The 27,641-nt window shown below is 50.4% G+C and overlaps 4 protein-coding genes across 7 annotated transcripts in view; 2 read left to right on the top strand and 2 right to left on the bottom strand.

The window, feature by feature from the left end:
* Positions 1-8,831: 8,831 nt before the first annotated feature.
* On the top strand, positions 8,832-15,393 carry MANEAL (mannosidase endo-alpha like). Of its 2 annotated transcripts, none has more exons than XM_084873280.1 (4): positions 8,832-9,668; positions 10,807-10,916; positions 11,624-11,700; positions 12,998-15,393. In XM_084873280.1, exons 1-4 carry the CDS (start codon positions 9,113-9,115, stop codon positions 13,632-13,634), a joined length of 1,380 nt encoding a protein of 459 aa, XP_084729406.1. In that variant the 5' UTR covers positions 8,832-9,112; the 3' UTR covers positions 13,635-15,393. The 2 variants fall into 2 exon arrangements, with proteins under 2 accessions (XP_084729406.1, XP_084729407.1); XM_084873281.1 differs by lacking the exon at positions 8,832-9,668 and adding an exon at positions 9,698-9,972.
* Positions 15,394-15,758: 365 nt separating this feature from the next.
* YRDC (yrdC N6-threonylcarbamoyltransferase domain containing) lies at positions 15,759-19,496 on the bottom strand (the record flags this gene model as incomplete). The annotated part of the gene is made up of 5 exons (XM_084873286.1): positions 15,759-16,162; positions 16,480-16,622; positions 18,178-18,297; positions 18,415-18,529; positions 19,105-19,496. 5 exons carry the CDS (start codon positions 19,494-19,496, stop codon positions 16,063-16,065), a joined length of 870 nt encoding a protein of 289 aa, XP_084729412.1. The 3' UTR covers positions 15,759-16,062.
* On the top strand, positions 19,489-20,755 carry LOC311617100 (uncharacterized protein C1orf122). 2 transcript variants are annotated; one of them, XM_084873302.1, is made up of 3 exons: positions 19,489-19,622; positions 19,849-20,050; positions 20,284-20,755. In XM_084873302.1, the coding sequence occupies exons 2-3, from the start codon at positions 20,003-20,005 to the stop codon at positions 20,377-20,379; spliced, it is 144 nt and encodes a 47-aa protein (XP_084729428.1). In that variant the 5' UTR covers positions 19,489-19,622; positions 19,849-20,002; the 3' UTR covers positions 20,380-20,755. The 2 variants fall into 2 exon arrangements, with proteins under 2 accessions (XP_084729428.1, XP_084729427.1); XM_084873301.1 differs by having other exon boundaries at positions 19,617-19,754.
* Positions 20,756-20,866: 111 nt separating this feature from the next.
* The window catches only part of MTF1 (metal regulatory transcription factor 1), a 43,294-nt gene continuing 36,519 nt past the window's right edge, over positions 20,867-27,641 (bottom strand). For both annotated transcript variants that reach the window (XM_084873279.1, XM_084873278.1), the window contains exon 11: positions 20,867-26,489. In XM_084873279.1, coding sequence (XP_084729405.1) covers positions 26,068-26,489 — 422 coding nt within the window. In that variant the 3' untranslated portion in view covers positions 20,867-26,067. The remainder of the gene's footprint in view (positions 26,490-27,641) is intronic.

Here is a 27,641-nt window from a genome sequence, read left to right as displayed (position 1 = left end):
GTTTCCCACCCTCTCCCACCACACACACCTGTAGGCACCCCATGTCTAGACCCTAGGCATGGGGAAAAGAAGGGGAGAAAATGTAGTGAAACAAGCCTGGTCTTTCTTCCTCTGAACAGTTCGTTTATAATAAAAACAAAACGAGAAGCCCCGATGCATGCGGATTTATGCCCAATCTTAAGAGTTGCTCCAAGGCCGACTCCACTCTACCAGGAGGCTGCAGAATGGACACCTCATGGAGAGATTCGGAAGGGCCTTAGCAGGAAACTAAGCCATGGTGGATTGTCGCCTGTAAGTGCTGGGGCCAGTCAGCCAAGGGCAGTTAGATCCCTCCTGAAAACAGCAGGCATGGGGAGTGGGTTAGGGGTGAGGTATTTTTTGGGTGGGGTGAGTTTTCCTTTTTTGTTAATCCTCACCAGAGGATCCCCCCCCCCCCATTGACTTTTAGAGAGAGTGGAAGGGAGGGAAAGAAGCAGAGAGAAACATCAATGTGTCCCCATTGTAGTGTTCTCATAAGGGTAACCGTGGCAAGTGAGCGGGGTACACAGATGGCACAACAGTACACACACACTTGCACACACCAGGCACGCAGGCTCCAAAGCAAAGTGAGCAACCAGAGTGCCAAGCTCAGGTGGACAGGACCCTAACTCTCCCCAGGTGAGATGGCTTCAGGTGTGTGGGTCCGTGTCCAGGAGATGCCCCACGTGGGTGTGAGCTCTGGGGGGATGGGGTGGGGTGGGAGGAGGAAGAAAGACTCTGGAGGACCACACACCCCGCGGCAGGGGACAGCTCAGACCTGAGTGAGGCAGGAAGGAGTCCCAGGCTTCCCGTCAGGGTGAATGCTTTTCTAGGACAAGAGACTCACTGGCAAAAATAAGATGGAGGCATAAACAAACGCTCACACTGTATTTTCCTAAGAAAAAAGAAACACAAAACGTTTTTTTGACTTTGAAAATTAAAGAAAACCTATAGATGATCCAACACAACACAACCTCATGAGCCTCTACTTCCTCCTCTGTAAAGCAGGAATAAAAATGCTTTTCAGCGTCATCGTGAGGTAGGAATGTAGTTTATATACGGCCCAGCACAGTGCTTGGCACATAGTTCCGGTGTATTTTATTATTCAACTCCATGGCTAATTAAGGTGAACAACAGGAAGAAAGAAACGGGAAAGGATAAAGGAAGGTTCTCTGGTGAAGTAGGAAAAGAGAGACTTAGAGAAACAGTCATAGAGGGAAAGACAGAACGAGGGGTCCAGAAAGAGACACGCTTCCAGATGACTGTGGCTAGAAAGCAAGGAACCTGAAGGAAATGCGTTTGAAGAGACAGGGATATTATCAGGGCAGGCTGGCTGGCCCGCTACCAAGTGGCCTCAGAGGTGACATTTACCTTGGTGGATTCATCATGGTCCAAGCTCATAAAGTTGGCTTAATAGTACCGAGAGAGAGTCTACATGCTGGGGAGTAGATCATACTAACTCAGCTGCTATCCTGCTATAAGAACCAATGTGTTGCTGAGACTGGTTTGGCTCAATGGATAGAGCGTCGGCTTGGGGACTGAAGGGTCCCGGGTTCGATTCCGGTCAAGGGCATGTACCTTGGTTGCGGGCATATCCCCAGTGGGGGGTATGCAGGAGGCAGCTGATCAATGACTCTCTCTCATCGATGTTTTTAACTCTCTATCTCCCTTCCTCTCTGTACAAAATCAATAAAATATATTTAAAAAAACACACACAATATATTATTCTTATTTTAAAAAAATAGAACTAATGTGTTAATATGCGATGAGAAATGGAACTGCCAAGGGGGCCAGAGTGCTCGCATGGCCAAGTCCAGCAAATTCTTTCCCTGCAGGAAAATGTGCCCAGGAAACCGATCTGTGATGTGCAGGCTGCACTGAGAGAGTGAGGAGAGGGAGTTGGGGTTGGATGGTTTAATATTTTATGGCCTCAGGCTCTGAGAGCCCTGTGCCTCCAAATCCTCAGTAGGAATAACTTGCTCTGGTACCTGAGTGACTGTAGTTGGGGGCAGGGGTGGGAATGGGATCCATCAACAGATGCTTCTCTGACTTTCTCTTTTTTTAAAATCTTAGTTCTATTTCTTTCTTTCTTTTTAAAAAAAATATTTTTATTGCTTTCAAAGAGGAAGGGAGAAGGGAGGGAAAGACAGAAACAACAATGATGAGAATCACTGATTGGCTGTCTTCTTCACGCCCCCTACTGGGGATGGAGCTCACAACCCAGGCATGTGCCGTGACCTGTAATTGAACCGTGACCTCCTAGTTCATAGGCTGATGCTCCACCACTGAGCAGCACTGGCCAGGCTTAGCTCTATCTCTCTGATCAGCCAACTTTAAGATTAAAGCAGTCCTCTTAAATTTGAATTGCCAAAGTAATAGAAACTAATAAAAATTTCCCAAGTAAAAGTGAACATATCCATTCACTTTACACAGTCCCATTTCAAAACTTAAATCTTGTTAATAGATTAGCCTATACCCTTTATGACACGCACTTACACACACCTTTACAGACAGTAAGTATATCTGTTGGCAAGGTAAACAATGTTGATTATCTATCCCAATACCTCTTCCCTCTCATATTTTTTGTTCCTGAGAAATCCCCAATTTTGTTGGGATGTTTATCTACTGCAATCCTTTGCTCAGAGAAGATGATGCTATCTCCAAGTTCAGGGATGAATAAATATTGTCATTGGCTAATCATTTCTCAGCCCATTCCATGTCTGAGTTTAGCTTAGGCATGGGTGTGTGATGCAACCGTGGCTTTCGGAATGGGGGATTCTAGGAAAAGTTTTCCTCCTAATGTCATGTCTGCATTTGACACCTGGAGCTGCTGCATCTTGACATGGGGGTGGGGAGGACTTCAGAGAGGCACGGACACCAGGGGGCAGGAGTCATGGGGACCACTCTAGGGTCTATCTGCCACAGACAGATTTAAACCTCAAGCGAAGGAGAGAGGAGTTGATCGGGTGCATGGACACATCTCCCAAGAATGAACTGAACAAACTGGCAGGAGATGGAGCTGGGTCTGGAGACTGTCAGATAGTGAGGCAGCTATTCTAACCCTTTTTTTTTTTTTTTTTAACATGTTCAGTAACAATGTAATTTTATTTTATTTATTTAATCATCACCCAAGGTTATGTTTATTTCGGGGGAGGAGGGAGAGAGAGAGAGAGAGAGAGAGAGAGAGAGAGAGAGAGAGAGAGAGAGAGAGAGAGAAGGAGAGAGAAAGAGAGAGAAACATTGATGTGAGAAACATCATCAGTTGCCCTGACTGGGGATTGAAGAGGCAACCATGTAACTTTAAAAGAAAATATTCTTGCCGAAACTGGTTTGGTTCAGTGGATAGAGCGTCAGCTTGCGGAATGAAGGGTTCGATTCCGGTCAAGGACATGTACTTGGTTGCGGGCTCATCCCCAGTGGGGGCAGCTGCTCTAACCTTTTAAGAGAAGTCTTAATCTTAGCTGCTTTGGCTCAGTGGATAGAGTCGGCCTGAAGGGACCCGGGTTTGATTCCAGTCAAAGGCACATGCCCAGGTTGGGGACTTGATCCCCAATAGGGACACACAGAAGGCAGCTGATCAGTGATTCTCTCTCATCATTGATGTTTCTACCTCTCTCTCCTTCTCTCTTCTCTCAAATCTATCAAAATATATATTTAAAAGAAGTCATCGGTTTGATCTCTCTTTCTTTTTCTTCCTGGGGTCAAATTTCTCTGGTTTCTTCTTCTGATAGTATAGTTGCCTCATTTTCCTCTTTGTAGACAGAGGGCTCACCTCAGCCTACTTACAGCATCGGGCCCCTTATAACTCCGGCCTGCCCATGACATCGGCTTGTTATGGTGTCTACCTGGTTTCTGCTGTGGGCCCTACTCTGCATGGCCTTTCAACTTACCTCCTGTTAACAAGGGGGAAAAACATTGAAACCTGTAAAGAATTTTTGTGAGTTTATTTGAGCCAAACTGTCGACATATGCCGGGAAGCAGAACCTCAACGGATTGAGATAATGCTCCTGAGAATGGCGGGTTACATTTCTATATTTATACATTGCAACCAAAGGAAAGGGACATAGGTGAGTTACATGAAATTCACTGGTGATAGAGTAGGGAGGTGGGACAGAGCAAAGCGGAGGAACTTCTGGGACAGGGTAAAAGGTGAAATGATGGACATGAGCTTCTTTTACAGAGATGAATACAGGATATTTTAACATAATTAACAGTTGACAATTAACTTGATAACAATAACAATGAGGGAATGTCTCAAGGCCTTTTGTTGTGCTCTGAGGGATCTGAGTAAAAAGGAAGTTACAAGTTACCCAGACATCTCACAGATATGTTATCTTAGAGGCAAAAAGGCAAATGGGCTCAGTAAAGAAGATCTAAGTTGATCTTTGTCAGGTTGTCATATCAGTATAAGACATGACTACCCACTATAACCTGTTAGTAGTTAGATATTTAATTTTCAAACCATCTTTTGTGGTTATTTTAGGTCTCTGCCATGCAGGCCTCCCTGAGCTTGTCAGGTTAGCATGTGGCTCTTTTCGTTCACACTCCCCACAGCTAATTTTGGCAAAGAATCTAATAGCCTAGCTTGGGTCAGATTGTTACTGATCCAGAAAGCTGTGGTTAGGACAGGGTCACATGGTATAAGGATGTCCCCTTAAGCAGGGAGCTGTGAATGAGCAGGCACCCAATTCATGTCTTTTTTTTTTTTTTTTTAATTCCACTGCATTAAACTCGTCAGCAGCAAATGGAGGTGACTGTCTTGCCAGAGGCCTCAGCCTGCCAGCAGAGCTGCTCTGGGGTCATTGTAACATTGTGTGTAAACTCCATGGAGACACAAGCTTACTTATCTTGTTTGTTGTTGCATCTTCAGTACCTAGAACTATGCTTGGCACCTTGCATGCACTCAGTAAATGTGCAATGAATGGCTGGATGAATGGGACTTGAATAACATGACTCAGTATTTCCTTCCAAACTCACTTTCCTAGAAACATAAATCCTTTCCCAGGGAAGTCAATTATTTTCCCCTCTGAACTATAAAGCCTGATTGTCTATTTCATTGCTCCTGTTTCTCAGGGTTAAGGGTTGGGCTGAAGTAGAAGCATGATGGAAGGGTTATGTATAAGTGCAGAGAGGCTGGTGAGGAGAATTAGTCTGTTTGGTGGATCGGGTTGAAATTAAAATCTAGAGGAGAAGAGGCAGAAGAAGGGTCAGGGTAGAAGGTAGCACCGTTCTGTCCTGATGGAGACCCGAGTGACCTCTAATTATCAAAGCCTGTCCTTACAATGACATCTCTTAAGTCTAACGAACATAATAATTCTTGCTGCTGGTTCTGTGTCAAATGTGTTCCATGCTTTTTTTCTTCTGTTTGATACTTACTACAAACCCATACGATGGCTATTGTCATCTATACTATTTCCTTCTTTTCTCCACATTCAGGATTTTAAAAGGGTCATTCATGTATTCATTGAATTTGGTTAAAGTTATTTTTAATCAAAGTAATATTGCATGTAGAAGAATTAAAAGTCAAATGGTACTATGAGGCGTACCATAAAAAGAGAAACTCCCTGCCTCTCTCCACAATTCCTGAGTTTCATTCCCCAGAGCTGCCCACTTCCGGCACTTCCGGTGGTGCCTCCTGGTAGTTTCTCACACTTACTGACTGTGGTGCTGAGTCCAATGCCCCTTATACTCTGGTCTGCCCATGACAGTGGCTTATTGTGGTATCTCTGAAGGCACAGGTGGGTTTTCATTAGTGGGGTACTTTCCTGCTCCCACTGTGCTCTACAAACCTCAGGCATGGTCAGCTGGGGTCAGGAGGCCACTAACATAGTATATGAAACAGGTCATAAACCACTTGCCTAACAGTCACTGTGCCAGGTTCAGGAGGTAGTATTGCACAGTGATTCAGAGCACAGGCAGAGGTAGGCTTGAACCCCAGCCCAGTCTCTTGCTACCTCTCTCGGCCTTTTCTTCACCAGTAGAATGGGGAATGGCAATACGCATGACTGATGGGAGAATGGGAGTGTGGTTGTGGGTAATCAAGTATCCTCACACAGGGCTTCTGCTCCCTTCCATCGGGACTGAGGAACCATATCTGGAAGAGCTCTGAGTGATGGGTGGAATTTGAACAGGAAGGAAAAAGAAAGTTTATTAGGAAAAAGAGACGAGTGTAGACTTCCAGGCAGACATGAACAGAGTGCTTGAGGAAAAGTGAAAGGAGATTGATGTAACTTGAACGTTGGGCTCTTTTTAGATGTAGGAAATCATGTCAGACGGTAGCTGAGAAAAGTCCTGCCAGGGCAGACCACAGAGCATTACTGTAGGAAGGGTGGATTGGGGGGGGGGGGGGCAGCGCGGAGATGAGTGTGACCACTCATTTGTGAGCAGCAGGCAACTCGGATTGGATTGGGCAAGGGGTGGACTCAAGTGTGGTGTACTGTAATCAAGCTTTGCCTGGGACTCCAGAGATCTCTCATCCACAGAGAATATCTGCCACCTCCTGCCACAATAGGGTAAGAGGGGCTTTCTCAACACCGCGAAAAAGAAGAGAATAAACTCCGAGCAGAAGTGGGAGACATTCTTGGCTGTTTACCCAACTCACACTTATTTCCTCCCTTTTGATTTCATTCACCCTTCTCTGAATGGCCTTGACAAGGGATGGGCTTAAGCAGCAGCATATGACGCAATTCTAGCCAATCAGAAGTGATGGGAAATCAGCTGAGAGCTGCTGGAAGAGTTTATCCTACTCTTTAAAAGGATTATAAGACAGCCATTTCCTCTTCTATATCTGGATATTGTCAGGTAGGACCAGGACGGGCAGGCCCAAGAAACCATAGACAAGATTATCTGCTGCCCCAGTGTCTTTGAACCTCTGAATTAACATCTCGAAACCAGCCTACTTAAAGACTCCTCAAAATGTGGAGTAATAAGCCTCCTGTACTTTAATGAGGTCTGAGACTACCAGAAGCACACCACCTGAGATCTTATCAGAAATGCTGAATCTCATCCTGGCTGGGTAGCTCAGTTAGAGTATTGTCCTAATACAACAAAGTTGTGGGTCTGATCCCCAGTCAGGACACATACAGGAATCAACCAATGGCTCTAGTCACTTTTGCTTAGTAGATAGAACATTGGCCCATGGACTGAAGAGCCCCAGGTTCAATTCTGATCAAGGGCATGTACCTCACTTGCAGGCTCCATCCCTGGCCTTGGTTGGGAGGCATGTAGGAGGCAACCAATTGATGTGTTGTTCTCACATCAATGTTTCTGTCTGTGTGTGTCTCCCACTCCCTTTCACTCTCTAAAAGTCAAGTGAAAAATATTTCCAGGTGATGATTAACAATAACCACAAAAACAACAAAAAATAATCAATCAATGAATGCATAAATTAGTGGAACAAAAAATCGATGTCTATGCACTCTGGCCTACTATTGGGCTGCCTGCACTGACATGATACATTCCATAGTGAGTAAGCCAGTTTGAATCAGGTCTATTACTTGGTGCTGAAAGCATTCCACTTAATTCATATTTACTACCATGAATTGTCTCAAATTTACTTTCCTGGGCTCCAGACCTACCCACATTTCCCAGCGTTGTGCCTCCTCTTCCTGGCTGTCCTACAATTCATTTACTTAAGAAAAAAGCATCAGGTGCATACTTTTATGCCAAGCTCTGTTTTTAGACACTACAGATAGAGCAACTGATGAAACACAGTTGCTATCATTATGGACCAGTGAAGAAGCAGATGATGAACAAACCTATTTTCTGAATGAATTAAATAATGAATAATGCAGAGTAGGAGCTCCATCCATGCGGACTGAAAGAGTTATCTTTGTCTACAGAACATCACACCAGAGTCTGGTTCAACAAACCGCCCTGGGAACTGAGGAGCAGACCCTGTTCTTGCAGCCCTAGAAATCTAAAAAGGAAAACACAACCTGGGCCTGCGCTCTGGAGCTCGGAGTCCAGAATGATCCGTGGAGGTATTGAGTGCTAATTCTTTTTTTTTTTTTTTTTTAATATATATATATATATATTTTATTGATTTTTTACAGAGAGTAAGAGAGAGGGATAGAGAGCTAGAAACATCAATGAGAGAGAATCATCGATCAGCTGCCTCTTGCACACCCCCCACTGGGGACGCGCCCGCAACCAAGGTACATGCCCCTGACCCGAATCGAACTGGACCTTTCAGTCCGCAGGCCGACGCTCTATTCACTGAGCCAAACCGGCTTTGGCTTGAGTGCTAATTCTGCCAGGCCCTGGGAGCGCGCTCCACCTAACTCTCTCACTTAGTCTTCACCACCCCAGGAGATTGTGCAAGGACTGACGGGTGGGTGGCTAGGGACACAGCAGGCCTGAGACCAGGCAGCCTGGATAGTGAGAAAGCTCTGGCGAGCTCTGACCCTTGGGCTTACACCTGCTCCGTGTGACCTTGTGCAAGTCCTGGTCTCCCTCATCCTGCTGTGCTCTAGCGCCTGGGTGGGTCTGACTCTGGGGTCCTCTCCCCACCTCGGGGCTCCAGAGGCTGCCTGGGTGTGTGGAAGGGGGGATCTGGGGCAATCAAGGGCAGGCGCTGAGATCAGTGGGGAGGGGGCCGGTGAAGTCAGGGCAGTGATCAGCGGGGAAGGGGACCGTGGAAAGGGACGACCATAGATGCTCACTTTCCTCCCCGCCGCCCTCTGCTCCACGCCCTCCAGCGCCGCCGCCAGGACGGGCCTTCTCCCGGGCTCCGGAGGGAGGGCACCCCTCTCCCCTTCGGGCGCCCCACCCCGCTGCCCCAGGCTGAAGGCGACCAGTCCTCTGCGGGCCGCTTGGCTGGCTTTGGCCAGGGACTCGCGGGGCGGCCCTTTCCTTCTCTCCCCCGCGCCCCGCGCCCCGCGCCCCGCGCCCCCTTGGTCTGCGCCGCCCGCATTGTGTGTGCCGGGCCCGCCCGCACTGCGGGAGAGGCGGCGCCGCCCACGCCGCCCCGCGTCCGCGGCGCCGTCTCCCTGGGACGCGGGGCTGCGCGGCGCCGGAGCCGGGCGGGCGGGCGGCCATGGCGCGGCGCGCCGGGAGGTGACCCGCGGCCGCCGGGAGCGCAGGGCGGGCGGCCATGGCCCGGCGGCGCCGCCGCGCCTGCATCGCGCTGTTCCTGGTGCTGCTCTTCGCCTTCGGCACCCTCATGGGCCTGCGCACGCTCAAGGCCCCGGACGGACTCCCGGCGCTGGGCCCGGGCCTGGAGCTCGCGTCCTTGGAGCGGCGCCCGGAGGGGGGCCCCGAGCCCGCGCCCGCCGCCCGGGCCCCCGCCGCCCCCGCCGCGCCGCCGCCCCCGCCGCCGCCCCCCGGCACCGCGGGCCCCGGTGGTCCTCCGGAGCCGGCCCCCGCGCAGGCTGAGCCGGGCCCCGGGCAGAGCCTGCGGGTCTACTCGGACCTGCACGCCTTCTACTACTCGTGGTACGGGAGCCCGCGGCGCGAGGGCCGCTACATCCACTGGGACCACGTCATGGTGCCGCACTGGGACCCCAAGATCTCGGCCAGCTACCCCCGCGGCCGCCACAGTCCCCCCGACGACTTAGGCTCCAGCTTCTACCCGGAGCTGGGGCCCTACAGCTCCCGGGACCCCGACGTGCTGCGGGAGCACATGACCCAGCTGAAGGAAGCCGCCATCGGTGAGCTCTCCCCGCCCCTCCCCAGGCGTCCTGTCCCCCAGCCTCACCTCTTCCCTCCTCACCGCAGCTCCACGTGGTCCGGTCCCCGGGCCTCTGGTCCACTCATCCTACAGCCTGGCTTCCACCCCTTCCACGAGGCACCGCTCCACCTTCTGTTATTCACACGCACCCACTTCTGCCTCCTGAACCCCAGCTATTCGGGGCCCTTTCTGAGGGCAGACCTGCTGGGGGAGCCTGTGGAAAGGCGGGTGGGCCAGACCTGTGCCAGGTGCGATCTTCATGTCTGTTGGATTTCTAGGTTTGGGTAAGTGACGCCTGGATATCCCAGAACGGATAACCTGCAGGAGCCTTACATTCAGAGTAGCGCCTGGGCGGAGAGCCGCAGCCCTCCCGGCGCCGGCCCGCTGCAGGATGGACTCTGGTCTGTGTGCAGCACGGGTCCGGGATCTTCCCTCAAAGTACTCTGCAGAAAGGAGGTCCCGGGAGCCTCCTGTAGGCAGGCTGGGGGGGAGGCTCACCTGTGTCAGGTTTTGTCTTTGAATTAGTTCCTCTGGGTTTTACAGTCCATGTCAGCTTATCTGGAAACAGGTAGTGAGTGAGGGAAACAATGAATGCCAGAGACACTGGGGCAGGTATTCACAGGTAAATAGCACAACGTCTGTCCCTCGGGATTTTACAGTCTAGAGTGGCAGACAGGCTAGACAAATGCAATTTCCCACCAGAAGAATCAGAGGACCTCTCTGCTCAGGGCTCATCTCCCTTCAGGACCCAAGAGGAGCTCCTTTCTTCCTGGGGTAGTTCGGCGCCTTCCGGGTGGGTGTGGCATTGTCCACCCATTTCCCTTTGTTCTACTACTTGCTAATATCAGCAAAAGGCGGGACCCCACCCAGGCTTTCCTCAGGCTCCTTCTAGGCTGATGCGTTCAGCTCGCCCCAGACGCTGCGCTTCAGCACCGTGGGCGAGGACAGCTCCAGGACCTGGGCTCTGGAATCTGATCTGCAGGAAGTGAACCTGGCCGGAGCCCTTGCTGGAAGGTTTCATTCAGAAACCATTTTGCAGTTGGAGGTGGTCTGTGAGGAAACATAGCTCCGCTGCGGGGATGCTGTGTGTCTCTGAAGTAGCTTGTGCTGTGTTTCAGGCGTCCTGGTCCTGTCCTGGTATCCACCTGGCATGGCGGATGACAACGGGGAACCCTCCGATGACCTGGTGCCCGCCATTCTGGACACCGCCCATCAGTACAACATCCAGGTGAGTCTTCAAGAAGAGATCGAGTGCCCTCTGGCCCATTCTGGAGGTTTTCCCTCTTCTGCCCATAGGGATAGTGCCTCCACCCAAGTTCTTGGCATGAGCCCAGCTATGGCAAATAAGAAGCAAGTGTGGTGTTGGGGTGGGGTTCTAATAAATATTGCCTATGTCACTCTAGTTTTCAGAACTTTCTGGAAAAAAGTTGGGAAAACTAAATATAGGAGAAATGGGAGACTAAATATCAAAACAATAGAGTTTAAGTTGGAGATCCTGATGCTTGATAGAGGGCAGGCAAGAACCAAATGGGCCCACAAACAATTCCATACAATTCCACAAACAATTCCAAACAAGGTCATAGCACATTGTACCATTGAAGTAGCTTCAGTATAATTCTTCCCACAGTTTTAGGCATTTAATGCCAATCACTTGAACTGGCAGAGAAGTTGAAACCTATTAGCTCTCCTGGCACAGCCCAACAGAATGACCCTCCCCCTCCTCCCAAAAAAGTGATGCCCAGATGTGGGAGGTGGGCACACTTCTTGCTCTTTCTTGGCCCTGAGGGCAGTGGCTGTTTTATGTCTATAGTGCCCACCATTGCCGACCCTCTCCTGAACTCAGCCTCTCCTCTAGGCCATCGTTGGAGCATCAGCCTTATAGGTTGTGACCCCTGGACAGATACTCACGTGACCAGTATCTCCTATCTGTGGCAGGTGGCCTTCCACATCCAACCCTACAAGGGCCGGGATGACATCACGCTGCATGACAACATCAAGTACATCATTGACACGTAAGGCTGCTCTGGGGCGTGGACTTTGGTGGGGATCAAAATAGGAGTAAGGACAGAAGGTTTGGAGGGGCAGGCCAACAGACACACGGGCAGAGTGTCTGTGTCCCCAGCAGTTATTTTATAGTAAGAGAGTTTTGGGCTTTAGAATCAGGAACCTAGGTTTGAATTTTGATTCTGCAGCCTCCAATCTGTAACAAAGGCAAGCCTTTTTTTAAAAAATTTTAATTAATTTCAGAGAGGGAGAGGAAGAGGGAGAGGGAGAGATAGAAACATCAATGATGAGAGAAAACCATCAATTGGCTGCCTCCTGTATGCCTCACACTGGGGGTTGAGCCTGCAAACTGGGCATGTGCCCTGACTGGGTATCGAATCATGACCTCCTGGTTCATAGGTCGATGCTCAACCACTGAGCCACATGGCAAGCCTCGTAATTTGTGAGTCTTGTGAAAGTTACATAAGTTAATATATGTGAAAGTGGTTTGTGCAGTGCTTGCACATGTCATTCATTCATTCAGAAACATTTATTGAGTGCCGTTAGTTGTCCAGGCACTGTCCCAAGCCCATTGTACGGTAGTAGGTAGGATTAGCAGTTTACATTCTAGTGTATATAGGGGTGCAGTGGAACAGAGAGTAGTTAGTTACACACAAAAAAATCAAGTAGTGACCCATACTATGTAAGAGTAATAATAAAGGATAAAGCACAGTGTTGTGTTTGCTAGAGTGTGTCCCACAAATATTTTAGAATGGGTGGTCAAGTGAGCTCTCCGAGATGACATGAGAGCTGACACCAATGGAGAGGCAGCTCTGCAGATCCGGGACAGGCAGACATTCCAGGCAGAGGGCTGTCAGATCCAAAGGTCATAGTTTGGGACAAGCCCAGCACTGCTATGAAGGCCAGTGTTGCTAGGAGTGTAGAGATAGATGGGATGATAGCAGGAATAGAAGTAGGCAGGGCCAGATCAAGAAGGTGGGGCCTTGCGGGTTTCGGAGCAATCACATCTGAGGTAGACTTTAAAAGGGAAGGGTTTATAAGGAGGTAGAATTGGGAGCCTGCAGTCCAGATGAAAGGTGATGTGGCTTGGCCTAGGCAGGGAGGTGAGGCTTGACTAAAGGAATGACAAGGCTGGGGAGGGAACCAGTTTTTGCTTTGAGGCATGACAATCCACTTATGGAGGCTGGCTGGATCCAAAATTGTGGTAGACCATCAGGAAAGCTCTCATCGATGGCTGGTGACACAGCAGTGCTGGCTTCTGCCACCCTAGACTGCCACTCAGGTGCTCCTTCCTCTGCTCCTCAGGTATGGCTCCCATGGCGCGTTTTACCGCTATAAGAACAGCATGGGAAAGAGCCTCCCACTCTTTTATATCTACGACTCGTACCTGACGACCCCCGAGGCCTGGGCCCATCTCCTGACTCCAAACGGGCTGCACTCCATCCGCAACACCCCCTACGACGGGGTCTTCATAGCGCTGCTGGTGGAGGAGGGCCACACCCACGACATCCTGGCCGCCGGGTTTGATGGCATGTACACCTACTTTGCCTCCAATGGTTTCTCCTTCGGCTCTTCCCACCAGAACTGGAAAGCTGTGAAGAACTTCTGTGACGCCAACAACCTCATGTTCATTCCCAGTGTGGGGCCTGGGTATATTGACACTAGCATCCGGCCCTGGAATAATCACAACACGCGCAACAGGGTCAACGGCAAGTACTACGAGACGGCCCTGCAGGCAGCCCTGACAGTGAGGCCCGAGATCGTCTCCATCACCTCTTTCAACGAGTGGCACGAGGGCACCCAGATCGAGAAGGCCGTTCCCAAGAAGACGCCAACTCGTCTGTACCTGGACTACCTGCCTCATCAGCCCAGCCTGTACCTGGAGCTGACGCGCCGCTGGGCGGAGCACTTCATCAAAGAGAAGGAGCAGTGGCTGATGTGAGGGGCCTGCAAACTGGGCATGAGGTGCCGATGTCCCAGCCTCCCGGGAATATTGTCTTCATGTGGGGCTCAGCTGAGGGTGTCGGCACTCGCCGTCTCCACGTCGGCAGCTGGTGCTTCTGAGTGGGCCATCAGGCTTGGGCCCGTGTAGGACCAGAGCCTGTTCCTCAGGCGTAAGCGGTGCTGGGTTGCTCTGCAGTGACAGGAACCTGGGCGGTGTTGCAGAGGGAACTGTAGAGGCCGGATGTAGCCCAGGGAAGCTTCACATCCTCAGTGAGAACAGACATAATCCCTTCTGACTCTGAACTCAGCAGGCTGCTGTGGTGTGGGGGAGTCGCCAGGCCACTGCTCTAGGAAGGGTGTTGGGGTCCTGGACTAGCATGCACCCTGCTCCCTTCTGCCATCCCTGCCCTCTCTTCAGGCCTCCTTCCCGCATTGACCATCTTGTCCAAGTTGGGGAACCATACTTGAGATTTTCTAAAAGGGAAATTCTAGGTTTAAGCTATTCCCAGTAGATTCCTGAACCCAATTTTCAGAAAATAATCCTGAGCATTCACACATTAATTCAACACAGACTAACACCACTTTCCTATGTGCCGGGAGCAAATGACCAGAAGCGGTCCATCTCCCTTACAGGACCCAGCCTCCCTCGTTTGGTATGTATGGCCTTGTAGCTAGTGCAGGAGCACAGCTATAGGTTTTACCTGTTTGCAGTTCTACCCACTGCTGGGTGTTGTTTTCTCTAAGAAAATACCTCTGTGCTCAATCCTCCCTTTCCCCAGAACATTTAGCTTCAGGGAGAGAACTAGAACTTCCCCCTCCCTTTAGCTGCCTAAACCCGAATGAGGCCCGTTCACTAGAGCCATTTTCAGTGCTACTGTGCTTTGTATTATTAAACGATGTGGTATTCTCAAGTAAGCATTCCTCCTGCTCTCTTCAAGACTTCACAAATTCTGGCCCTGTAGTCAGATTTGGACAGACTAACATGAGGCATGACTAGTGTTAGCACAGTGAAGAGGGATTTGCTTAAGAAAATAGCAAGATTGTTGTTAGAGGGAATATTTAACAAACCATTGCTTCTTTACAAATAAACTACAGTGCCAACTACAAGGACCCTCAAAGCAGGCCCTGGGATACCTTTTTGGCAAATTATTAGGATCTACTTGAAAATATGTACATTGGGAACCACTATATTGAGAAGTTTATGGATTCAAGAGGGATTCCCAATTCTGGGAACTGGGATGCAAGGCAGAGGGGAGGTAGTGGGCCCTACAGGGTACCACAAGGACTCCCAGTTGCAGTTAGGTAACTGATACTAAACCCCACTGATAAATGGGGCAGACCTGGTCACCTGCTTGTGACTTAGTTGGGGAAACCAAGGCAAACAGGGACAGGTGAGAAGGCTGGATGGGGTGACCTGTAACTTACAGAAGGGGTAGCACGGAGGCCTCATTTCACAAATACACAATGTGAAAAATACCCAAAGCATGGCAGTGCCCCAGGGGATGGGGGCAGTAATTCTCCTATGTCACTGATGGCAACCGGATTCAGTTCTCGAAGGCTAATCTGTATCAAGAGCCATAAAAATGTTTATATACTTTGACCCAGTAATTCTATCCTAAAGAAATAATCCAAAGAAAAACCATTTTCAAAGATGTCTTAATTTCTTTATTTTCTCTGAAAGAAAAAGTTCAAATGCCCAACAATAACTGTTTAACACATGGTATACATATGAATGCAGATAAAGGCTGCTGAGTGGACACTGGGTTTCAATAATGGTATCATTATAATGTGTTTTATGAATAAGAAAAAAGGCACTGTCTGAAGAGATAGATCTATATTCCTATCCTCTTTAATTTGGATCCCCCACCCACTCCTGCCAACTGAGCTGACTTCCCACCATTGGTAGGAAGCAATGACCCTCCGCCAGGCAACTGCAGCACGCCGCACACCAGCCCTGCCTCAGAGGGAGGTGTGTCTGTCTGTCACTCTAGGGTCTAGGCTTTAGGCCAACCTGGATCCAGCTTCAGGAGCACTAAACTCAAGCCTCTGGTCACTTGACACTTTTAAACAGCACCAACTAGCACTCTAGCTTATTTGGACATTAAATGCCACCACCTCTCACTAGATTCCAAACATAAAATTTTATTTAAATAATTTTAAAAAAGAGAGAGGGAGAGCAGCTTATTAGAAGAGCATCCTAGGAATGTTATTAGTCTCTATTCAGCTTTTCGCTGGCATAGGAAATTGCAGACAATAAATATAGCCCCACTCTCCAGGTGTGAAGTTAAACCAGCTTCTTCTGGGGCTTGGCTCCAGTGCTCATAAAGACAAACTGCCTTCAAAGTCAGACTGGTGACGCTGTGGCCCCAATGGCCTCGCAAATGAGGCCTGGCCATCCACCGGTGACAGACACATAGTGTCCAACATCAGTCCTGGGGCCCCTTTGCTGCCCACGTCTCAGCAGGATCCCTGTGAGGGAGCAGCCCGTACTTCCCTTGGAGGACAGCCGTAGTGTTTTCCAGGGCACTGAGGAGGAAATGGAGGAGAGTTAAGGGTCTGACTTCTCAAAGCCCACCAGAGTCCAGTGATCAGGGAGCTCTAACTCCCTGGTCTTACTGCATTCTGCTCATCAAACCCTTGAAAGATCCTTTCGAATCCTGGAAAACAAACAAACAAACAAACAAACAAACCACCAGCAAACTTAGTCTCACTCCACCCACCACTTCTCCAAAATAAAGGTTGTCAGGGCAAGAGAGTGTGGCAACCTTTATTTTGTCAAGGCCATTTTTGCATCTCCCAGCCTCCCTCAATTCCTATCCCCATAGCCTAGGAGAGAGACTCACCAGCCTGCACGAATGACGTCAAACTTTCCAGGCACAGACAAGTCAACCACAGTTGAGCCGAGGCGACACCTGGGGCTCTTGCCATCCCCAATTGGCCCCCCATCGATTACCAAGGACAGCTGAGGCCAGAGGTCCTGGAACTCCTAAGAAGAGGGAGAGGAAGAGCATGGACACTAACCCTATGCAATGATGTCACACTGCAGGCAGGCAGGGTTCACAAGTAAGACAAAGGCTACACAACCCCAAACCAGGAGGCACATTCCTACAAGAGGAGAAGGAACCTCAATTAATTACAGTCAGCTATGCTAAGGACACTGCATTAGCACCTAGAATACTACATCCTATGAGGTTTGAGGTCTGCTATGATGTTTGAGGTCTGCCCCGCCACATCAGCACCCCAATTAACATCTATCTAGAGCTCAAAGAATATCTTGCTGTGCCAGGAAGAAATTCCATACAATCATTTCTGTTGGGGAGTTTTAAGTACAATGACTGGAGTCCGAGCTAGAGCCCAAAGAGATGGGCTCTGCCCTGGACTTCCCTCCAAATCTCAGTATGACCACATTCAAGTTACTTTATCTAGGGCTGTAAAATAAGGGAGCTGGACAGATGCTCCCCAAGGTTCCCTCCAGCTCCAGCACTCTGATCCAGTCTCAGGAGAACTGTGGATCACGGTACAGAGAGGAAACAGGGTGGACTCTTGAAGTTCATGCCACCAACACTCAATCCTTGGGCTGTGGGAAGGGAACTCCCTTCTTAGCTACAGCATCACCCACTCCCCCTCATCCCTTATGAAGACATCACAGTGACAGACGGGCCTGGGAATATGGGATGGGGGAATACCAGTTGGATAGGTCAACTGTTTGCTGAGGAGGTAGGAATACCTCCCACCATCCCCTTCCCCACTGCCTTGAGAATGGCTACCAAGACCAAGTAAAAGCCTGCAGTCTGAGAATAAGAAGGGATGTGAGCTCTCACTTTCCCAGACTCTCTAGGACTGGGCATGGGAAACCACATCCTTTGACTATGTTCTGCATTTAAGTTCAGGAGGAAGAAAACAGTGTGGTAAGTCAAATTTCTTTGTGTCCTCATCTGTTCCAAGCTATGCAGCTAACACAGGATTAGGGCAATCTTTCTTTGACCTAGCTTATGGCAGAGGTAAGACAACATCGTCAGGAGTCCCTGGGACAAGTGATTTAACTTTTTGGAGCCTTAACTTCCTTTATAGCGTCGTTGTAAAGACTTACTGCCTTATTCCCTCAATAACTGCTACCCCTACAACAAGGGGGGAAATGATTATACTTATGTTTCTTATTAAAAAGTCTAGAGGCCAGGTGCACGAAATCTGTGCATGGGTAGGGCCAGCCAGGGCCTTCCTTTGTTCTGTGCCGCCCCCTGGTGGTCAGGGCACATCATCAAACTTCCCAGGGGACAATTTGCATATTAGCCTTTTATTATATAGGATAGAAAGAAAACACCCATTTCCCCCCCTCACTTCTCAAGCTTTGTAATAAAAGCTTTCCAAGATTCTTTAACTTGGATTTCCCCCAACCCAACCCGTCAACTTCCCATTCTAATGACTCTCCTGTCAGGCAATTCCAGTGAACCACCAACCCCAATGGTTCAGAGAAAACTGTGTTAAGTTTCCTGGTTCACTGATGACATTTGGGAATGGGACAACAGCTATGAAACTCTCACCTTCACATTCAGAGAACTGGGCTGGGAGCTGAGGTTGGCACTGGTGAGAGCTAGTGGTCCCCCAAACATCTGGGCCAAGTCCTGCATGAAGGCATGGTCAGGAATCCGGATGCCTACAAGCTACGAAGCAAGGTGAAAGGGGATCATAAGAAAGGATAAAAGGAGTGGGTTAGTGGGTCCAGCCTGGATCCTTGTGAAAGCCAAAGGGCAGAGAGACACAAGAGGAAATCTACTCACAGGAGTGAAGGGGTTCAGGTCCTTATTGAGCTCCTCGGAGCGTTCCATCACTAGGGTCACTGGTCCTGGTAACAGGTCGTTCAGGAGCCCCTCGGGTACTCTCACATGGCAGTACCTGGGAAACGAAGGGGCCACAAATCTACCCAAGAACGAAGGGCCACTGCTGGTCCTGGCTCAGACTTTAGGCAGATCTATTGATAGAAAAGGGGGTCCTGGGGACTCCAGTGGGATCCACCTGTCTTCGCTCTTCACCTAAGAGCCTGAGCAGAAGACTGGGCTCCAGGGAAGCGCCCCAAACTTGGGGCCCACATGCCTCCGGTCTCTGAAACCACAACAGTTGTGCTGCTATCCCGCTCCGTGTTTTATTTTCTCTTCAAAGCCCTCCCTACTAAATTAAGCTACCGTTTCCTTCCCCGCCCCCCCCCCTTTTTTTTAACCGTGGGAGTTCCCCGCCCCCATCAATCACAAAAACGCCAGAATAGGGGCCCCGCCCGCCTCGCTCGTTGCTGGGCGGCCGCCTCTCGCAGAGGGCCTGGCAGACGTCAAGTGCTCGACACACATTTCCAGTTCCGGATTCCAAGGCGAGCCGGCCCGGCCCCTCCCGCTCCCGGCGCCTCAGTCTCCCAAGCCGTCACCGGAAGCCCCTCCCGTAGAGCCGCCCCCAGCGGGGCCGGGTCGGGGAAGCTTTACCTGTAGACGTCCACCACGCGGCCCAGGCACACGGCCAGCGGCTTGGCCTCGCTGCGGCCCTTGAGGCGGTACACGGCGTCCAGTGCCGCCGAGCAACTCGCCGAGCACGCCAGGCCGTACAGCGTGTCGGTGGGGACGGCCACCACGGCGCCGGAGCGCAGCTCGGCCACGGCAGCCCGCAGCGCCTCGGCCCAACCGGCGCGCTCCGGGCTTGCGGCCCGCACGGCCCCGTTTCCCGGGAGCCGTAGCAGCCGGGCCCCCGGCGTCGCCCGAGCGGGGCCCGGAGGACGGAGGAGGCGGCCCTTGCGGGCGGAGCCCGCCGGCCCCTCGCTCAACCCCACGCTGGCAGCCACCGCGGCCCTCAGTCCCCAGCACGGACGCGCCGGAGACATCCGCCTAGGCCCGCTTCCGGGAGGAAGTGACGCACCCAATCAGCTTCCGGTTCGGGAGGCTCGGCCTCACCTCCGCTCCCGGCCACTTAAAGGGACCACGACCCCCAGGAGGATTGAAGGAGACCGGTGGGAACGGGGCGGGGCGCAGCTTTGCGGAACCTTAGCGCAGCGCTGGGGAGGGGGCGGCCGAAAGGGGGGCGGTGGTCGGGCCGCGCAGGCGGAGATGGAATGGGGCCCCGGCTCAGACTGGTCACGGGGGTGAGAGGGGGCCCGTCGGGGCGGGGGGAATGGGCTCGGACCCCGCGCCAGCGCCGGCCCTGACGGCCTGTCTCTCGCTCTTTCCTCCGGGCAGGGAGGCTGCCGGCGTGGACCGTGGGAAGGCGGGGCTGGGGCTCGGCGGGAGGCCACCCCCGCAGCCGCCCCGGGATGAGCGCGCCCAGCAGCTGCTGGACGCGGTGGAGCAGCGGCAGCGGCAGCTCCTGGACACCATCGCCGCCTGCGAGGAGATGCTGCGGCAGCTGGGCCGCCGGCGCCCGGAGCCGGCGGGTGGCGGGGTCAGTGCCTCCCGACTGGGCCTGGGAGGTGGGGTCTGTCCACTGGCTAGATTTGCTGAGCCCTAGCTTCCCCCGAGCGTGAAAGTGTCCCCATTGCTGCACCTCCCACTTCTCATCTGGGTGAGAGGCTCTGAAAAGTTCAGTGCTGTCCAGATGCCAAGTAGCCATATCCTTGCGGGCCTAATCAAGGCCTTTCCTCCCAGCCTCACTTTCTTCCTTTCTGTTCCAACCAGAATGTCTCATCCAAACCCGGGGCGCCCCCCCAGCCAGCTGTCTGCGCCAGAGGCGGCTTCCCAAAGGATGCTGGCGATGGAGCTACGGAACCCTGACCATTCCCCAAGCCCGTGGCCCTGAGTTCTCTCCCTCCGGGGGGCTGGTGGCTGGACTCTGAACAACTGCCTTCAGGAAAGGACCAGTCTTCACTGGCAGCGGCTGGAACCTGGCCCTCAGCCTGGGGTGGCAGCTCTGCTAGCAGCTGGGTTCACTCCTTCATCCTGGCTGATGCAGTGCTGAGCCTTGAAATGTAGCCATGGAATATCCAGCCTGATGACCGGAGTTGGGCAGGCCAGCAGTGCTCGCCAGAGTGGCCTGGCCTGCTTTCGGGGATCCAGGTGGTGTTACATGTCCATTTCATGCTTTGGGGGCTCCAAGTCCCACAAAACACTTTCAGCAGAGCCTTGATTAAAAGGAAGCCTGCAGACTCTCCTGGTGACTGGCCTTTCCTTTCTGTCCCATCTCTGAGTCTGAGGGCTGGGGAGGGAGGAAGTGGGTGAAAGCTGGCAGGGTTGGGAAGAAATACCACAGATAACTACCAGATTTAAATAAGCATTTAATTAGGATCTCATTAGTATTTAATATTGCTTTTTCAATTCCAAAAAGTTAAATTTTCACTTCTTAGCAGATATCTTAAAGTACAATATTAAGTTTATACAAAATGAGCAATTAAGCAAACACCATTATTTCACATTCTTCAAAAATACAAATTCATATTTACTCTTTTTTTTGGGTTTGGAGGTTTCTTCCTTTGGAAGTACTGAACCTGTAACGTTTTCATATCGCTCAGTGAAAATCTGTTGTTCCCATGTTTCACACTTAAATTTGCTAGGCTTTCCATAATCCAAATAAAACTATTGGGTTTTAGAGAACTGTCACCAAGACCTTCAGCCAATGACTAGTGTATGTCAAAAAAAAAAAAAAAAAAAAGGCTCTGTGGGTCTTGCCTTCGGGGCCGGAAGGTCTAAGCCAGAGATTCAGCAAATCCAAGTTTCCAACCACCTTCCCCAAACGGGTCTAGGAATTGGCAGTGAAAGGAAACAACCACCTGGAACTCTGACCCCCACCCCCACATTCACCAAAAACAAGAGGACTAGAGTCACACATCGCCCTAGGGGAGGCCTGAGGACAGGGGAGAGGGCAGGAGAGGCCTCTGACTTGGCACCACTGTGAGGATAACAAGGATATTGAAGAAAAAAACACCCTTGGTTCTGGTGAAAAAGGGTTTTATGAAAAACTTCCCCATAAGAAAAAGAGTAGAAACTGCATTGAGCTGAGAAAGTGACACTGCGTTATCACCCAGTTTTTTGGCCCAGCAGGCACACCACCAAAAGGGCAGCATGTGGTTTTAAACTTTGCATCCAGTAAAAAGGCTGTGCTATGTACACATTCACATAAAGATCCAGTTTAATTTGCATTTTCAGTGCAGATTGAGAAGCCCTCTAGAACAGGCTTCACAGTGAGAAATGCCCAGACGGTGGTCATCAGCTTCCCCAAAGGGCATGAGGGGAAACGAAGGACCCTTTCTCTCTCCCCCAAGACTGTCCCACAGGAGACGGCCTGTCTGGTTACCAATCAGAAATATGTAGAATTCAGTTTTCTTGCCTCCTCCCTCCCCAGTATTAAGGAATGAACAATTCTGATCAATGTCACAGCAGAAGCATTTGCATATTGGATCTAGGGAAATCTTTCTGCTTTGGCTGAAGTTTTTTCAAACTTTCCCATTGTATAGTAGTAGCCTGAGAATGAAGGAAAATGGGGTGGCAGGGGAAACGAGAGAGGAGTGAGGGGAAAGGGGAAAAGTTGATAAAGCAAATCATGAACAGCTTTGTTTAAGGATTTAAGGAAGGCTGGAGGCCTTTTTGCATAAAGAGCCAATAGGGGCAGTGTGGGAGCGGAAGGAAATGGCTTATGTTGCCTCTCCACCTCTGACACCTCCCCAAACATATTTCTGATTGGTGATTAGGAAAACTGAAAAGTCTTTAGCAATACTGTTGCAAGTTCCACAAATCAATGGTTTTGGTGATTCTGGAGAAGTCTTTTAAGATTAAGGACAATGGACGTGATTACAAATATAAACGTTTAGAAGGTGCCAGGTTTCTACCTAGAAGCATCCTGTTCCTTCCTTTCAGGCATCACTTTGTAATGGTGAAGGGGGGAAGATGGTAAGGGTGCAAGAAGAGATGCAAAAGGGCCTCAACAGTCAGCAGAAAACAGGACCCGCAGTTCTTTAGAGAGCCTGAGGGGGCGCCCTCAGGCGCACAGGGAAGGCTTGCATAGTTTGAGCAGTTGCTGAGAATGCATAATAGTGTTTCCCTACAGACAGCCTCCTGGTACAGGGCTGATGGAGCAGAAGATTCGAGGCCAGGGCCACATGGGACAACGACCATCAAGCTACACATATTGCACCAAGGTAAGTGCTTTTCTTTTCACACCTCAATTTAACTTTTTATTCTAAGCAAAAAATAAAACTTTGTGGGAAGCACACGCACATACACACACACTCACACACACACACACACACACACACACAAAAGAAATTGCAGCAATTGGGTTAAAGATAAAATAACCTAAAGTGCTTTTTATTTTATTATTTCTTTAATATACCAATATGAGGTTCTGCAAACTCATCCCTCTGGACACATTCAGCATTATACAAAGTCTCTCAGAAACCCTTCCCTCCTCCATTACACCCATCAGTCCACTGCCTTGACTCTCCAAGCTACTGACTCTCCCAGAGGTGGTAAACTCAAGTCCCTTGCTTCTACCCGCAGAGGTCTTCACACATGAAGGCCCCTCCGGGCTTTGTACCAAGATCTCCCTCGGAAAGGAGGTGGGGCAGGGGATTCAATAAATGACACTAATTCCTGCCACCAAACCGTTGATGTCCCCACGAGGCTGACCAGACGCCCACAGGGAAGGCAGGGCCACTTTCCCTCAATGCCTGGGAAGGGCCAAAGCCACTAAGGCAGTTTGGTGGTGCCAGCCAAAGTTCCCTTCCACCTCCTGAGCCCATGCACTCCAATCCCTGATGCTGACTAGCACCCTGTACAGGAGCAGTATAACTGCAGATGCTAAGTGGGAACCGGAAGTATAAACCCACAGGGTGGAAATGGTTGAGGTTACCATGGGAAGAAAAAGGCTTGATTTCACCTGGCAGAAGTCTGCAGACCTTCTCTAACCTTAGCCTAGGCTCACTCCAGGTTTGGAAGCCACACTCCATGAAGGCTCTGCCTGGATCCACGGTAGCCAGCGGCCTGCTCTTCTCCACGGTCCTTGGCACCAAAGGCCAGGTTCGCAGAGGAGGTGGGGAGGGAGCGTGCTGGAGGAGGAAGGAAAGATTGTCTATCCTGTGGAATAAACCTGCTCTTCTTTACAACCACTCACTGACCATTTTTTAAAAGTTGACTGGGTTTGATAGTTGTCCTCGTAATCTTGAATCCTCCTCAAAAGGCAGATTCTGCAACTAGAAAAATCTGTCCACCTCAACACTATTTTGAGATGCTTCCGCATCACTCCCAATCTTTGGAGTAGAAAAGCCACTGACTGGGCAGGCTCAACAAGGTAGCAGGTCTGGCTACCAGAAAGAAGCAACATTTAAACCATGGACGCTTCCTGCAGCTTTCCCTGGGCTCCTGTCCCCCACCTGCTCCCAGGGAACTCAGTCCCAGGTGACTCTAGGGAGTGGGAAGAGGTCATTCCTGCCCTCCAATGCGAACTACCTTTGGGATTGTATTGTGCTGGTCTCTCGCAGAAGAGGCAGAGAAAACACAAGTGTCCTACCTCAAGGCTTCCTATGGTGCCTGGTCCACAGAGCCAAGGACAAGCCACGCTCAGCAGCTGGTTTTCCAGGACCGACTCACTGTGGTACTAGAAGATTCCTCCTGCCTTATCAACGCCTGCTGAGGTCAATGGTCCCAGAACCCGCCAGCCTTTTGGGGAGGAGAGTGCAGGTTAAAAGGAAACTCATTCTCCTGCCTAGACTCCTGGAATGAGAAGCCAGCAGCTGCTTGTGGCTAAGCCCACTTCTCATTGCAGTGACAGTGTTCACCACCACTGCCCTCTTGTCCAAGTCTGTCCCTGAATGTCCTGTTAAATGCTGGGCTTCTGACTCCCAAAATGATCTGCTCTGGATACTGTCTTGGCTGGCCTTGAGTATGGCTCAGAGACAGGAGTGGCAAATGCAGCTCATTTTACATTAGGGAGTGGGAAAAGGAAGGCAAGATTATGGCTACTTTCTGCCCAACATTATTGACTCAGAAGAGCAGACCTGTTTGCTCAAGGTGGGGAGGAGGCCTAGTCTATAGACACGGGGCCATGCCCAGCTTCTGAGCTCAGTGAGCTTGGTGAGCGCTTTTGACTAACATTAAGATAGCCAGTTGAGAGAAATTTTCCATTTTAGTGTGGGCTGTATTTTATGTTTAGAGGCAATGACTTGGAGCCAAAGGCAGACAGATGGTTGTAATTCTATACACAAATCAAAAAAAACAATTCTTCTTTCCTATAACACAACTTAATGAAACATTCCAAATGAGATAACTTATTGCAACATTTCAGGCTTTTTGGTGGAAGGGGAATTTTTTTGTTTTACCCTGAGTAGAAGATCATCGTTTTGTGTTTGTTTTTTTTTTTGTTTATTTTTTGTTTTTGTTTAGAAATCATGTGACTAAGCTGAGCAAGTCACATCCTTCTTTGCACTGTACTCGGCTGTATGCAAAATCCAGAGGGGCGAGAGGTGGAGATGGGAGGGGCAACCAAAAGCCTGGCTAGAACCTGGAACCAGGAAACCTGGCCTGCCAATTACATGCCACCTTAAAAAACCTCCCTCATCGATAAGAAAAATGCGGCTCTTTTGCTCCGAAGAAGAGAACTACCATTAAAGGAAGGCAGAGCACCGATCAGCAACTGGCCATACACCCACATGTCCACGCTAGGACAAAACAGGGATGTTCCCCAAGAAAAATTCGCTGTGACCTGCAAATCCTGGCAACCAATTGAGAGACTGTGATCACGTTGCTAGAGCCTGCTCTGCACACACGCCATTGGCAGGTAGCAAACAGCTGGCTCGGGCCCCTGCAGAACCAGATCCTCCCTACAGCTTCCAGCCAGGCTTTTAGCTGCCCATCTGTGCTGCAGCTAGATGCAGACGACACCTGCCACAGTCACTCCGAGCTCCACTGACACCAAGTGCAAATATCAAAACCATCTCACCCAATTCCCGTCCGGCTCACGGCTGTCTGACCTGCCTTTGCCACTTCCCTCTTTGATGGAGTGAGGGGCTGGCTTTTGGAGCAAGCTTCAGCCTCAGGCTCAAAAGACGCACAGGGAGGAACAACACCTGACACACTGAATTCTACTGTCCAGACCACAAGGCCCCAGTGCAAGTGATGGGCAACATCAGACTGATGGAAACCACACCCTTTCACTTGGAATTTTTATGCATACGAGTAACCTTAATTTCCAAGTTCACATGACAATAAGCAAAAGTGACATACAGTGCAGCCAAACAGTTCATTTATAACTTAGCTTTTTTTTTTGTTTTGTTTTGTGTTTTTTTTCTTCCCAAAGATCAGTTCCTTAAAATGGATGCTCCTGGGATATGAATAAAGAAAATATATCCGAAAGCTGAGGATTTCAAATAGATTTCTTCATCCTTCAAATTACCGATCCCATGATGGTAGACATTGCACCTACGTGTGCTTCCCGCTCGCCCTCTCTTCCCGGAGGGGAGCACCGTCGGCCTTTCACTTGGAGAAGCTGCTGCTCAGGCCCAGCTCCTCCTCCCCCTGCAGTAGTGCTTCAATGGGAATCAGGTTGGACGGTGTGTCCAGGGACAGAAACTCTGACACATCCATGGCACTTAACGTTTCTGTCTGAGGGTCTGGAGGAGTCTCTGCTTGTCTGCTTTGCTCACAGGAAGAGGAGATGGAGGAGGAGGAGGACAGGGGGACAGAAGGTGAGGAGAAAGTCTGTGGTGGAAGCTTCAGGCTGGGCCCCTCAGGAGGCTGGGGGCTTGGCTCTGGAGGGGGAGGGGAGGAACAGCCCTTTCTCCTGCCAGCCGCCCGCTCCTTAGCAGAGTCCCGGCATGCGCACTGACACTGACACGCCTCTTCTTGCTTGATGATGATCACAGGAACACTGAGGCCAATCTGCTGTACAGAGCTCCCTGCGAGAGAGGCGAGAGAGACTGCTCTTCAAGTGGCTGCAGGGCACAGGGGGATCTAGACTAGGTGAGAGCTGCGTGCCATGGAGGCGGGAATGATGATGGAGAGGGTGGATGCCATGTGCCATGACAAAGTCCCTCAAGATGTGCCCTGTATTTCCAGCCTTGTTTCCAGCCATCCTCTCCCCTGCACCCTCCATGCCAGCCAGGGCGGCGGATGCCTCCCTTTTCCTGACATGTTTTATTTTTGTCTTTTACCTCTGAGCCTATGGGTGCTTCCTGTGGCCTAAACTCCCAGGCTGTTCTGGAGAACTTACTCTTCTTAGCTCCGAAGGCCCAGGTCACTCCCCTGACCCCTCGGATGCTCCAGGCAGTGTTTCCAGCAGGCTTACACCTAGGGCCGGCCCTAGGCAGCTTCCTGGCACTGAGAGCTCCTGCATTCCTCCCGCATCTAGCATTTTTGTCCCTCTGTCCGCACTGTATGGGACTGTTCGCTCTGCCTGCCCGAGGCTCCGTCAGCACATTTCACTCATCTCTGCAGCCTTCTCTAACACACAGTGGGTGTCCGTAAAACCTCCTTCTACACAACCAGCCTCATGTGCACACACTCTGAACTCAGACAGGCTTTGTGTGTCTCAAAAGCCCTAGAGACCAAGGGGCAGGAGAGCAGTGTGGGAGCCAGGAGGCCTGAGAACTCGTGCTTTGGCTCTGCCGCAAACTCCTCTGTGACTCTGGGGGAGTCATTTAACCTTTCAGGGCCTCAGTTTCTTAATCCATAACATAAAGAGTTTGGGGGGGGGGGGAAGGGAACTTTTAGTTCTATACAGTTTCTGACCCAGATACTATTTTTTCATTATGGTAATTAGAAAAGAGTCCAGTGAATTAACAACTGCCCTCTTTAGCATTAACTGTGATTCAAAAAAATTTTTTTTCTGGCTACATTTAAAAGTTGTAGCTGAATGGGAAAGAACTGTTACTAGTTTTAAAAAAAAATGTTAAAAGTGGCATTAGTAAGTGCACTAACCGCCAACAGTTATAAAGAATGAGATACTCTAATAAATAAACAATACAATGTGACAATTTTGATTTCAAAATTTTAAAAACCGGGCAAAGCAACAATTAACAACTGTGCCTCAAAGGGCCCAGAGAGTTGAC

The sequence above is a fragment of the Pipistrellus hanaki genome (genome assembly GCF_964339955.1).
Source record: "Pipistrellus hanaki genome assembly, chromosome: 2".
NCBI classification, from domain to species: Eukaryota; Metazoa; Chordata; class Mammalia; order Chiroptera; family Vespertilionidae; genus Pipistrellus; species Pipistrellus hanaki.
The sequence above is the reverse complement of the archived record's forward strand: the minus strand, read 5'-3'. Positions and strand labels throughout refer to the sequence as shown.

Excerpts from the sequence above, each read along its gene's own strand:
- LOC311617100 (XM_084873301.1), top strand. The coding sequence starts at position 19,720 with ATGGAATGGGGCCCCGGCTCAGACTGGTCACGGGG. Across the intron at positions 19,755-19,848 it reads GGCTCAGACTGGTCACGGGG|GGAGGCTGCCGGCGTGGACC; the intron begins GTGAGAGGGGGC and ends TCCTCCGGGCAG. Across the intron at positions 20,051-20,283 it reads CGGAGCCGGCGGGTGGCGGG|AATGTCTCATCCAAACCCGG; the intron begins GTCAGTGCCTCC and ends TGTTCCAACCAG.
- MANEAL (XM_084873280.1), top strand. The coding sequence starts at position 9,113 with ATGGCCCGGCGGCGCCGCCGCGCCTGCATCGCGCTGTTCCTGGTGCTG. Across the intron at positions 9,669-10,806 it reads GCTGAAGGAAGCCGCCATCG|GCGTCCTGGTCCTGTCCTGG; the intron begins GTGAGCTCTCCC and ends GCTGTGTTTCAG. Across the intron at positions 11,701-12,997 it reads ATCAAGTACATCATTGACAC|GTATGGCTCCCATGGCGCGT; the intron begins GTAAGGCTGCTC and ends TCTGCTCCTCAG.